Raw genomic sequence first — 13835 nt, forward strand, 5'->3', positions numbered from 1 at the left:
TAAGGTGGCATGTTAGCAGACACGCCTCAAAAACCAAGGGCAAAAAAGTAAAACTATTGTGTAAGGAGACCACAAGCACACCAATGATCCGTTCATGATGAGGAAATCATAATCATTTTAAAATGTAGGAGAGACAGTTACGTAGTGACAGTTACAAAGCTGACCATCAGTGCCACCCACCACCCTTCTCCCTTCTTCCCAGTTATGAAGAACTTTTTTAATTCACTCGTAGGACATGGGCAAGGCTGGCTGGCCAGCCAGCCAGCATTTATTATCCATCCCAAGTTGCCCTTGGAGGGCAGTTGGAGTCACATCTAGGCCAGACCAGATAAGGACGACAAATTTCCTTTCCTAAAGGATATTAGTTAACATTTAGTTTCTCCAACAACGGCTTCATGATATCAGTAGATTCTTAATTCCAGATTACTTTTATTGAATTCAAATTCCCCCATCTGCCATGGGAGAATTCGAACCCAATTCCCCAGAACATTAGCCGAGTTTCTGGATTAATAATCTAGCGATAATACCAGGAGTCGTCGCCTCCCCGACGATTGACACTCATTACGGACAAGGTGCTGACGGGTTGCGTTGTTGCCAGTGAATTGTGCCCTCAGTGTTCTATAAGATTCAGTTTTAGTTGGCTACTAGACAAAAGTAGTTCCTTCACAGTTGCTGGATCAAAATCCTGGAATTCTCTCCCCAACGGCATTGTGGGTCAACCCACAGAATATGGACAGCAGAGGTTCAAGGCGACCGCTCACCTCCACCTTCTCAAGGACAACTAGGGATGGGTGGCATAGCGACCAGCACCGCCGCCTCACAGCAGCCAACGACCCAGGTTAGCTTCCCAGCTTGAGTGGCTGTGCAGAGTCTGCACATTCTCCCCTTATCTGAACGGGTTTTCTCCAGGTGCTCCGGTTTCCTCTCAGTCTGAAAGATGTGCTGGTTAGGGTGCACTGGACATGGTAAGTTTTCCCTCAACGTAACCGAACAGGCGCCAAAGTGTGGCAACTATGGGATTTTCACAGTAACTTCATTGCAGTGTTAATGGAAGCCTACTTGTGACTAATAAACTTGGGGAAAAAAAATCTTGACATAAATGCTGGCCAACCAGTGATGCTCTTATCTCATGAATGAACAAAAGAGGGGATTTCCCAGTCATTCCTGATTGAACATTCACAGTACGCCTATAATACAGATTATGTACTAGAAATCCCAGAACAAGATATAGCATGGGAGTGCTGGATGCCTCCATCCAACTGCAAAACACAGAAGGACTAAGACCATTCCCATCATCAGGCTAAAAATCTAAAACTGGAAGACAAAGCTGGAATCTTCCTGGTTTGCATGATCCAAACCTCATCAATAGCACACAGCCTACTAGCCTGTTCGAGCAGTATCGCTCATTGTTAAGCTGCTCATTTTAAAAAGACTGCGCCAAAGGCTTACTGTACTGTGGAATGCAGTACTGGACTGTACAAACAAGGAATGTCCCTACCAAAACAAACCATCTGGCCTGGCAGTTTTTGGTATTACTGAGAGAACCCTGCTTTATGATACAGGACTGTAGTAGAAGATACTCATTACAACTCTTGACATCACAACTCTCGTCAGATCAAACTGTTAATTGTCTGCATTTACATTCATGATAATGAAGTAACTTATAAGTGTGCAGTACATAAAGGGTGTTCAGTGGAAGCAATAACATACATAATCAAAACTCTGCAGGTGCAGTGTTTTGAAAGCCACATTCTTCACGTCAATGGTAAAATTCTAGATAGCCGACCGCAAATGTAAATGTAAATGAAACATACTCAAGTTGATGATTGTGCCTAAGCGAACAGGAATGAGCTTTCCATTGGTATAGGACACAAACTTGCCTTACAGGCATACATGCAACACCAAGATGTTGTGTCACAAATCAGGATCTGCCAAGTAGTTTGACAAGAGCAATATACCATTGCACCAGAAATCAATTGTTCACATTTAGTGCACAGCTGACAACAGCCTCAGTGTGAGCCACACTATTACAGTTTAATGCAAATTCTTACCTGAACATCTCAGTTAGTTCTCCCTTAACCAGAGCAACAACAACTGGGAACCCAATGCAGGCAGGTACCAGGTAGAGAAGTGCAGGCTGGCAATCAAAAACAAAAAGTACTTTATATCTTCTGTTTCAGCAATTTAATAATATTTATAAAATAAAAACTCTTTCAGAAGTTTCTTTCCGCTGCAAGTTAGCAGTTGGGATTGAGCAAGTATTTTTAAGAGGGGTTTCAATGACATTTCTCTACGCAGCAGGCAACACAATCACATTCCACTTTCCTGGAATATGCATCTTGAAAAAATACAAATTGTAGAGCCTTTGTAAATTTTATTCCATGCTGTTCCTTCCTTTCTTCAGTAAGAAGTCTCACAACACCAGATTAAAGTCCAACAGGGTTTATTTGGAATCACAAGCTTTCGGAAGACTGCTCCTTCATCACGAGTGGAAGGGTAGGTTCACAAACAGCAGAGGTGAACCCACCTCTTTAGGAGCAGCGCTCCAAAAGCACGTGATTCCAAGTAAACCTATAGGACTGAAGTTGTGAGACTTCTTACTGTGCCCGCCCCAGTCCAATGCCAGCATCTCCACATCATTCCTTTCTTCATGCAGTTTAAACCACATACTGTCACCTCTCAGGACAGAAGATTTTGTACTGGGACAGAGACCTTTAAAATCAATTTCCACTGATTCAGATCAGATTCTGGCTAACGAACTGGTAAAGAGACAAAATATTTCTTTTTCTCCATCCAACTGGGAGAAACGAGAAAGTTCTCTCATTGTTTTATGATCAAAAATTAAGCTTTTCAATGTACAAATGCAAGGGTGCACACTGAAGAGCCTTCAGAATGACTATACGGTTATGCTATTATCAAGAATTTAAATGCATGATGTGGAGATGCCAGCGTTGGACTGGGGTGGGCACAGTAAGAAGTCTCGTAACACCAGGTTAAAGTCCAACAGGTTTATTTGGTAGCACGAGCTTTTGGAGCACTGCTCTTTCATCAGGTGAGTGGTGATGAAGGAGCAGTGCTCCAAAAGCTTGTGATTCCAAATAAACCTGTTGGACTTTAACCTGGTGTTGAGAGACTTCTTACTGAACTTAAATGCAAGTAGTGATGAAATCAGATCAGTAGCAGTTTAGAATATTTCACGGGAGGACAATAAAGTCAAAGTTCTTGAAGCAGCAACCGACTGCTTTGGGTGCAAAAGTCAGAAGCAGCCCAGTTTAGGCAACTAGAATCTAAAGCTACAAAATGGAAGACCATGAAGCATAACTCACCTGAGCGTGTTTGAAAGTGTGCATTATATAAATGGTAAGTCCAAGACCAAAGACATAAGCGAAGAAGCTGGTATAGAAATATGTACGACTATTCTTCTTCAAACTGAGTTGGGGGCGGGGGGGGGAGAAAGAAAACATAAGACAGGTTGATATTTTATGCATCATATACTGACATTTTCAGCAAAATTTTAATTTAGAAATACACAATTAGTCTGAACTTCCACACAAGACTGTGATCAGCGCAGCCAGGAGAAAGCCTACAAGCCTGAAATAAACCAAACTTAAAATAAGTCATAGGCTTTTCGTTTGTCATTTTATGCTGCTCAGTATTCCTTTGCATATTATAGGGAAATCAAATACAATAGTCTGCAGTTGACTATCTCACTCAATAACTTAGCACGTTTACTCAATGGGAAGAGAGCTGCCCACATTTTATCTGAACTCATTGCCAAGTCTTGGCCAGAATTGTATTGCAATTGGCCTCAATGTAGAGAACGTCTGGAGCAAGTGTGCAACATGTAAGAGTAGAGTTGAAATGCTTCTCTCCAACATTCACCATCCTGTCTCACTTGAAAAATAGTGAGATACCAGAAGGTACCAAGCTACATAAAAGGAATCAATGTCTGGATAGGAGCAAAAATAATTCTTCCCAGTCCACGAATTAGGAAAATAAAAATGTGCAAGTAAAACTGGTGTGCATAAAGTGGCCAACCCTAGACAATGTAATCTCTGTATATTGAGCATTTCAACATTGTTTAAACCACATGGTGTGTTTGAGTAGATTTGATTTTACATGTACAGCCATTTCATTTATAAAGTTGAAGATTTGCAATTTCATTGTTTAAACATTACTACCAGCAGCAATTTCTGTTTCCTTTAAGTTGCAATTTTTAATTTGTTCATGGGATGTGGGTGTTGCTGGCTGGGCCAACATTTATTGCCCAATTCTGGGGGCATTTTAAGAGTCAACCACATTGCTGTGACTCTGGAGTCACAAAATTTATTGGTTACATTAACCCTGCAATGAAGTTACTGTGAAAATCCCCTAGTTGCCACACTCTGGCGCCTGTTCGGGTACACTGAAGGAGAATTTAGCATGGCCAATGCACCTAACCACACATCTTTCAGACTGTGGGAGGGAACTGGTGCACCTGGAGGAAACCCACACAGACATGGGGAGAACGTGCAAACTCCAAACAGTGGCTCAAGCCGGGAATCGAACTCAGGTCCCTGGCACTGAGAGGCAGCAGTGCTAACCACTGTGCCATGCACGTAGGCCAGCCTAGGTAAGATGGTAGATTTCCTTCCCTAAAAGGACATTAGTGAACCAGTTGGGTTTTTACGACAATTGACAATGGTTTCATGATCATCAGTAGATTCTTAATTCCAGATTTATTACTGAATTCCTATTTTACCATCTGCTACGGTGGGATTTGCATTACCCTGGGTTTCTGGATTACTAGTGCAGTGACAATACCACTACACCATCGCCTCTCCACAATACTTTCTTTTAAACCCAACAGAGCTTTTTCAGCTCTACTTTATTGGTACAATAACTGATGGTGTAGTTTTATGAGGATTAACAGGCCTAGCCCACCATTAACTCACAAAATGTAGGGCAGATTTCTTCCCTTGTTATTGGCCACCGTGTGCCTCAAGAGAAAATGGTTGCATGCCTGGGCAGGATATACAGGGGTGGGCGGTTCTGGCTTGTCCATGCATCAAAATCCCCCTCAGGACATTGCCGGTGGAGTCCAATGGAGGAGTGCTGGCACCAGTGTGGCTGGAGGAGCTGCCATAACATGCTCCATCACGCATGCACAGGCAATTTACCACAGCCAATCCACCTAACCTGGACTGTGGGAGGAAACTGGAGCACCCAGCGAAAACCCATGCAGACAAGGGGAGAACGTGCAAACTCCAGACACCGAAGCTGGAAGTGAATCTGGGTCCCTGGAGCAGAGAAAGCAGCAGCGTTAACAACTGCGCCACCGTGGCTATGTTCAATTCTGTTTATTCATGTATTCAAGCAGCTTACCTCACATCAAAACGAAGCAGAAGCGCAATGAAGATGCCTACGGTTAGAACAAAAATAGGATTAGATTTCTCTCGCAATGGAATTGTAAATTAATTATAGTTAACTTCAACTTTGGAAGAATTTTGAAGACTCAAATATCCAATGCATCACCACCAGACTTACATAATGATCTCAGAGAAACTTTGTTGCTAAAAATGGCTTAAAGCAGTGTTCCATTATCCCCAACATTTCCAGCATGTAACTGGAATAGAGTTAGGTATAGCTTATTTTTCCTTTGACTTCACCACTAACCTATTTGCTGACTCACGATACCAGGTTAAAGTCCAACAGGTTATTTGGTATCATGAGCTTTCGGAGTGCTGCTCCTTTCATCAGGCGATTCTTGCGCATGAGTGCTAACTGGTATTGAGAGACTTCTTACTGTTCCCATCCCAGTCCAATGCTGACATCTCCACATCATATTTGCTGATGTGGACCTACATGAGACTAGGTGACTTTCTGCTACCTCCCCAGAGATGCAATTCTTCATACATGAGCCCACAACCCTCAAACCCAGCTTCAACTTGCATTTGCCACATCAACATTGGGCACTCCTCAATTGTTTCCACACTGGCCAAGGCCTGGAGCAGCAAATTGACACAAGTGGGACCTTGCATTGAACTCAAACTGCAGCTGTGATGCACCCGAATCAATGACCCACGTCACTGAAGACTGCCCCTAACCAAATTCAGCAGAGGGTTGAGACAGCTCCATTTAGCCACTGTGGCAACTATAGCCTGCCCGATGATCGCTGCACATGCAATAAAAATAGCTGAAGTGCTATGCCTCTGCCTCATCCTCCGTATTCAATAGTAGCACCAAATAAACACCAGTGTCTGTTTTGAAGTCAGCTCCATAAGCATTCAAAACTCCTACAAAGTCAACTTTGATGGACCGTGAACAGTGGCTGGGTAGCTGAAAGGCCAATATTCCAGAGGGGTCATAAAGAAGATGCTTCAAAAACAGCACTGACAAGAATCAATGGGAGGAGCTTGCTACCAAAAGTTCAAAAAGTGTGACAACTTATCCATCAAGCTGCATCATGCTTTGAGTTAATGATGGACACCTTAAATGATAGAGCAGAGTGAGCAGTGGCAAAGAAAGAAAAGGAAGCCAATCCAGCATTACGGATCCCACTATCCCGTGGGATGTCCTGCCCCATGTTCCCAAAGATCCATTGGTCAAGAATCAGCCAGCTCCATCAAAATGAAGACTCATGAGAGAAATTGGTGATCCAAGTAGTAATCATCCTTAAATCAAGGGAGAGCTGGTGATAATCAATACTGGCATCACATTAACAGGTTTCCAAACTACTGAGACCAGCGCTTAACCAGTAAGAAGTCTGAACAGCTATTAGCAGTCTTTTCCTCTGGTTTCTGTGGCTATGACTCATCTTTCATTCCCTCACCCTACAGTATAAATATCTCCCACTTTCTTGCCTTTTAGCTTTGACAAAGGATCAGCTGGACTCAAAACATCAGCTCTTTTTTCTTTTCAGATGCTGCCAGGCCTGCTGAAATTTTCCAGCATTTTCTCTTTTGGTTTAAGAAATCTCACACAGATTAAAGTCTACCAAGTTTATATAGTATCACGAGCCTGCAGAATGCTGCTCCTTCATCAGGTGAATGGAGGATAATTAACCAAGTAACTTTCAAAACCTTATTTCATAGTCAATGGGCATTTTCCAAAGCATGATGAAAACAGTCACTTCTACATGTAAAATTTGAATGTTATTTAAGGTAAATATTTTTTCTGTGTGTTATCTTCCCTGATGCCAGGAACTCAGGATGACAGCATACAATTAGCTCTCCAATTCCCTCAATGTTTTTATTGCAACAATTACTTCTGATTGGAAACAGCACCTCTCAAACAGCAAGTTTGTTTTTACAGTATTCGCAGATTTGTAAGAAATCTGTGCATAATTAGAGGCAACATCAAGACAATGATCGAATGGAGTGCAAGGTTAAGTTCTTTGCAGATAATTAACACAATCCTTCGCTCAGTCATGACAAGAGATGTTTTTAGGGGCAAGATGTCAAACATATGTGGAAAAGCATCACAATTAAAGTATCACATTGTGGAAAAATACCCAGTTGTAGCTGGTTTGCCCAATGTCATTTCTGGTCCCAAACTCTTCCCTATCCTTTAACTTCATCCTTCTACCTGTCAACTGTTCATGACCTTGGTGTCACATTCAATATCGGGGGAGCTTCTGACCCCTTATTCATTCCAGTAACAAGACCACTTATTTTTCACCCAACTTCACATTACAGCTCATCTGCTAGTGAAATCCATATTCATGCCTGGGTTTCCTCCTGACTGGACTATTGAAACACATTTGTACTGGTCTCCCACATTCTGCACTTAGTCATTCAAAACTCTCCTGCCTGCATCTTAAAAACTGGGTCAGTATTCGCTAGAATTTCAAAGAATAAAAGGTGATCTCACTGAAACTTAAAAATTCTTATTGGGTATGACAGGGTAGATGTGGATCAGCTGTTTTCCCTGGCTGGTGAGTCCAGAACCAGGGGATATGATTACAGAATAAACAGTAGGCTATTTAAGACCAAGATGAGCAAGAATTTATTCATTCAGAGGGTGGTGAAGCTTTGGAATTCTCTGCCCCATGGCTGTGGAAGCTCAACCGCTGAGGTTAGGTTGATTGGCCAAGCTAAATTGACCCTAGTGTCAGGGGATTAGCAGGGTAAATAATATGTGGGGTTTAGGAAATAGGGCCTGGGTGGGATTGTGGTCAGCGCAGACTCAATGGGCTAACTGGCTTCCTTCTGAACTGTTGTGATTTATGGTTGAACATGTTCAATACAGAAAATCGATAGTTTTTTGATACTAATAACATCAAGGAATATAGGATAGCATGGGAAAATGGCACTGAGGCAAATCATCAGCCATGATCTAACTGAAAGGCAGGGCAGGATTGATAAGAACAGGAGTGGCCCATTTGACCCATGATGCCAACTTGCAGCAAGCCCTGTACCAACATCAGCTGCACTCATCGGCTCCCAGTCAAGAAATGTCTCGATTTTAAAATTCTCAATTTCATTTTCAATTCCCTCCATCGCATTGCCCCTCCCCATCTTTGTAACCCCACAACACCTCAGGATATCTGCGTTTCCCACATTCTGGCATGCATTTCCAATGATAATTGCTTCACTCCAACTCCCAATCTTTGGAATTTCCTCCCCAAGTCTCTCCATCTCACTACCTTGTTTTCCTTCTTTAAAAGCATTCCTCAAAACATACCTCTTTGACCAAGTTTTTATTCAAATGACCTTGTGACTGAGCATCATAGTTTGTTTTACAACGTTCCTGTAAAATACTTTGAAGGTGTATGGGGTGTCAGAGAGAGGTGGTACCTCTGGTGGGGGAACATGTCGCGTCCTTTTCAGGGCGGTTTGTTCACCCTTTGTTCCCACCTGGCACTCAGCTCTCACCCATGGCTCCCCATAGCTGTTTGCATGCGACAGCAGCCAACCCCTGGGCAACAGCTTTGACAAGCCAGCTAAACCAGGTGAGGGTAGCCGATGGGTCTCAACTCTCGGTGAGACAGGGAGATGTCTATCCCAGCACGTGAAGACAGAGTCCGGCGGATTGAGCGGATGAGACCAATGGAAAGTCCAATGGTCAAAAAGGCGGTCTCTGCAAGCATCATGGAACGCTAAGAGCAGGACAAGATACAGAAGACATCCTGGTCATCCACTGCGCCTAGTCCCATCTCCAGCCGTCTTGACTCTTGTTTTGCCACTAGGTCCAGATGGGAATTGGGAAGCGAGACTGAGGCAGAATATGCACAACTCTCCCTCACTTTAATCCAAATCAAGCGCTAGTCTCGACACCATCATCATCATCATCATCGTCCTGTTCAACTTCTGAGGTCCTGTGGTGATGGGCGAGCGACGAAGTTGCAGGTGTGGATACACCGGGAGCTGTAGTCATGGACCTGCACACAGGCGGCTCAGATCCAATGGTCATTTTCCGCTGACCGAAGCAGTGAAATTTGGCGTCTATCTGGGCGACTGAGCAGTCCTTTTCAGGATCACATCGTTCACCTCCGTAGAATGAGCAAGGGACTAGAAAAGTTGCCCTAAACATTGCCTGCTTCACTACACCCTGGCCAGGATCCTATCTGGTGGTTGAACCAAAAAAAAATACACAAGGTGACACCGCTCCAATTTGTGCCAAGACATTCCGTGCCCTAATTGGCCTCATCAGTCATCTTCAGACACATCGCATCCAGCCTCAAAATGACTAATGGTGTCGAGGTCCTCATCGACGAAGATGGACGAACAACAACAAATGCCTTGGGACATTCCGTTATAGTTAAATACAAGTTGCTGTTGCTTTTGATTATACAGAATATCGCCAAATAGTATCACACCCCCTCACTGGCCTTTAGAGCTGGAGTACACACCCCAGGTGAAATCCTAGACTTGTTTATATACTTCCATAGCTTTGAGAGACAAGAAACTAAATCAAGAGCCTTTGGAAAACTGACTAAAGAAATGGAAGTGAATTGCTACAAATGTTGTTATCAAGCTCTTATCAGGATTGTTTGGCAAGTTGGTTAAAAGCAAATTCTCATTTATTCCTTTCCATCTGCGAACTACTGAACCACTCAATATCAGTGTTGCAACATCTACTGGAGAACTGGCTAAAGAGCCACTGATATCAGCAAGATTTCTGGGTAGTTCAGGTTCACTAGCGGGCAGAACCACACCTTAAAATGCACTTCCACCTCAAACAGAATTCTATTCAATAGGAATTTGTCCTGAATACTGCCCATGTCAGTTGCATGACTATTATCTAGGCTCTATAATGCAAATAGCTCAGTAAGAACTCAATTATGCAACATATTTGAACATCCATGTAGAAACTTCTTTAGAATGCGGATTTTTAAAAATGCATGGAACATAAAGCACAGAAATGGATCATTCCCCTAACTGTTCCATAGGAAGCTCCTCCCAACTCCTTTACACTCCATTCGCTCAACAGAACCTTATATTCCTTTCTCTCTCATTCACTTATTTAGCTTCCCCTTAAGTGCATTTATGCCATTTGTTTTAATTCTTCCCTTGGTGGTGAGTACCCACATACCACATCTGCTCTATTAAACTTCTTCTTAATTTTAAAGACCTCTATCAGATCATATTCCATCCTTCATTCTTCTAGAATGAACAGAGTCCCTAAACTGCTTCATCTTTCTTGACAACTATAACCACTTAGATCTGGTGCCACCCTTTACAATGTTATTAAGTAGATCAAGTAGATCATCTGGATGCTCTTATATGCAGCTGCACATTACACAACTTTTTTTGCATTCTGAAAAACACATAAAACATTTGAAACTTGTAACAGTAAATCACAATGATATTCAAATTTCCTGCAGAGATCAAGATGGACCCTGAAGCGCTTCAGTTCAGTAGAACATTACATAGAGCCTATACAGTGCAGAAGGAGGCCATTCAGCCCATCAACATATCAGCCATGATCTTATTGAATGGCAGGGCAGGCTCGAAGGGCTGGATGGCCTACTCCTGCTCCTATTTCTTATGTTCTTATGTTCCACAGACTGTCACCTAAAGCTGGAATTGAACTCTGGCACTGTGAGGCAGAATTAACTCCCGTGCCATCCTACATACTTCAATAATTTCATTAGAATAAAGTTCTTTACAAACTCTATACATTGGTCATGCTGCACTCGGAGCTGCTTCAATACATTTGCAGACACTTAGGATTACGCACACAGTGTGAGGGGTTTTACAGTTACGCCCCTTCAGTGAATTACACCCAGCTATGCCAACATCAAGCAATGCAAGTTGAACACAGACTTGCACCTCTTTCTTTAATGCTTGCCCAAGTCACGTTGGCAATTGACTCCCAAGTTGCTGTGCCACTATATCATTGTTGCGCTTTGGTGCAACATAAAAGTGGCAGCATAATCATTTCCAGAAAACCCATGTGTGACTGGGAAGGAAGCTGCTGCAGCAATACAAAATCATTCGAGCTCACGCATTAAAACTAACGACACGAGAAGTCATTGATTGGTCAAGTCGACTAAAGGATTGGTTCAGTTGGGAGTCAGGTGGAGAACACACTGGATTCCCTCACTGAAAATGTATTCTCTTACCTGGAATGACGATATCTCCCAAGCCGAGCATTGCAAAGTTGTTGGCTGCAAGTCCTTTCTCGAGAAGATCTTGAGGGAAAACCACTAAAAATCAGGGGGAAAAGAGACAAAATTTTCATCCAACTTTCAGTTCAGGAGCCACGACAGAAGAGGGGGCGGGGGAGCTGTAAAATACTGTGGATGCTGGAATCTGAAACAAAAACAGAAAATGCCGGGAGAAACTCAGCAGGTCTGACAGCATCTGGAGAGAAAATAGAGCCAAGGTTGAATCTGGATGACCCTTTCCAGCATTTTCAGTTTTTGTTTAAGCAGGGATTGGGAGAAACCAGGGGAGATACAAATAGCCATACTTACAAATAAAAAGAAAGAAAAGGTTTAACCTGCATTTGTATTTCCCTTTTTAGAACCATTGGATTTTTCAAAGTTCTTACCAGCCAGTTAAGCACTTTTGAAGTGTTTCTTTTTATTTATGTCCAATCAAAAAAAAATCAAATTGGTCCAAAATCCCTACAAGAAAGACATTACAGATCCAAGCTGACAAGACAGGACCCACTCTTTCTACCTTGGGCTCGATCAACAAGATCCAAGCAGATAGGAGCAGGCATTGCACCCCCTCCTGTGCTTAATCTGAGCTTCATCTTGGCAAAAGGTCTAGATGGCATTTTTAAAAATTGCTTTAAAGTGTAGGGGTGAACTGTTGGAAGAAACATGACGACCAATCTGACACAAACTTCCACAAGCAGCAATGCGATAATAACCAGATAATCTACCTTTTTGGTGATGTCGATCAAGAAACTGATCGTGCCGAGAACATCACAGATGTTCTTCTGAAAATAGTGCCACATAATCTTTTACATCCACCTGAACATACACATGGACCTTGGTGCAACATCTCATCTGAACAATGGAGCAACCAACTGTGCTTCAGCACTGCACTGGAATGTCAGCCTTAAAATTTGTGCTCTGGAGTGGGCCTTGAACCCAGAAACTTGTCATTCCAAAGTGCGACTGTGACCAATGAAGCCAAGCTTGACACGGAGGGAAAGACATACATTTCCCCAATGGTTATTCAGTGAGCCTGCTGGAAACGCACACAGGAGATCAGGGTTACATATGCAGATGATTCTCTCCTCCACCCCCCCTCCCCCCACTGCCAACAAATAGCCTGCCAACACTCACAACTGAGGTTCAACCAACAAGAGGAATTGCCAATTTGGGCAAGTTAGTGGAGGGCTACTGGCGCCTGCGGATAGCAACCAAACCACAAGTCAGTGTCTTTAGTTGTGCCAGTGAGAAATATGGTAGCATTGTGGAGGGCGAGAGGGGAGGGATAGAAACTCCAACTAAAAAAGGAACAAACTCTCAATGTGTTCTGTACACCCCTCTGCCAGAACACAAACACAGAGCAGCTGGGGTATTCTGCAGCCTACAAGAGGAATGTTTACTTTGGTACCTCTCATTCCAGTTCATGCTGTGCACAGAGATACTGCCCAACCACAGGCCATCTGGAATCCAACCACCAGCCAGAGTAATAACATGCATTTTGCTGACGGTTTCTAATTCTGCTCTCTTACAGCTGTATTGGTAAGCAACAGGACACCAGCTCAGCCAAACTGATCAAAAACAAAATCTGTTTATAAACCCTCCTTCCCCTTTTCAAGACAGCACAAACTCCCAACAAAGTCACCTGGAGCCAGTTTATCAATTATATGAATGATACTTTAAAAAGCATGAAATATATCAAATGCAAAAAGAAAATAAATTTGAAATAGAGGAAGTTTTCACTGTTATCGTACATTCCTACATACATCCCCACTGAGAAACCACGGGGTATTAAGAATGCAATGTAATTACCTTCTGGCCCAGGTATGAATTGCATGTGTTTAACAGTTTATTATAGATGTACATTTGGAAACCAGTGCCTCAACCCAACATTTCCAATTCAATTATCCCTTCCTTTAATTCTCTCTGAAAGACGAATTGTAAACTGCTAGACCAGTCTACGTTACATTAAGAAAACATTTTCACTGTTAGACTCTTCTAAAAGATAGTGTCAAAGATAGGATTTTAAAATCCTCATCCATTTTCATACCCCACCATGGCGTCACCCCTTCCTAACTCGTTGGTAATTTCCAAGACATCTGCATTCATCGGATTCTGGTTTCTTAAGAATCCCTGATTTTAGTTGCTCCACCACTGGTGCCCACGTCTTTAGTTGTCCAAGCACCAATTACTGGAATTCCCTCCATTTGCCTCGTCAACTCAAAATGCATCCTTCAGAGATACT

The 13835-nt window shown here is 42.7% G+C and overlaps 1 protein-coding gene across 2 annotated transcripts in view; it reads right to left on the minus strand.

Moving 5' to 3' along the window:
• hm13 (histocompatibility (minor) 13) overlaps window positions 1–13835 on the minus strand; it is a 67872-nt gene that overhangs the window by 22127 nt on the left and 31910 nt on the right. For both annotated transcript variants that reach the window (XM_080204650.1, XM_080204649.1), the window contains exons 8-11: window positions 11549–11632; window positions 5365–5401; window positions 3327–3429; window positions 2052–2137 (exon numbers count right to left, since the gene is read on the minus strand). In XM_080204650.1, the coding sequence (XP_080060776.1) occupies window positions 2052–2137; window positions 3327–3429; window positions 5365–5401; window positions 11549–11632 (310 nt within the window). The remainder of the gene's footprint in view (window positions 1–2051; window positions 2138–3326; window positions 3430–5364; window positions 5402–11548; window positions 11633–13835) is intronic.

This window comes from Carcharhinus amblyrhynchos, chromosome 16, assembly GCF_965287045.1.
Source record: "Carcharhinus amblyrhynchos chromosome 16, sCarAmb.v2.hapA, whole genome shotgun sequence".
In the NCBI taxonomy this organism is placed as follows: Eukaryota; Metazoa; Chordata; class Chondrichthyes; order Carcharhiniformes; family Carcharhinidae; genus Carcharhinus; species Carcharhinus amblyrhynchos.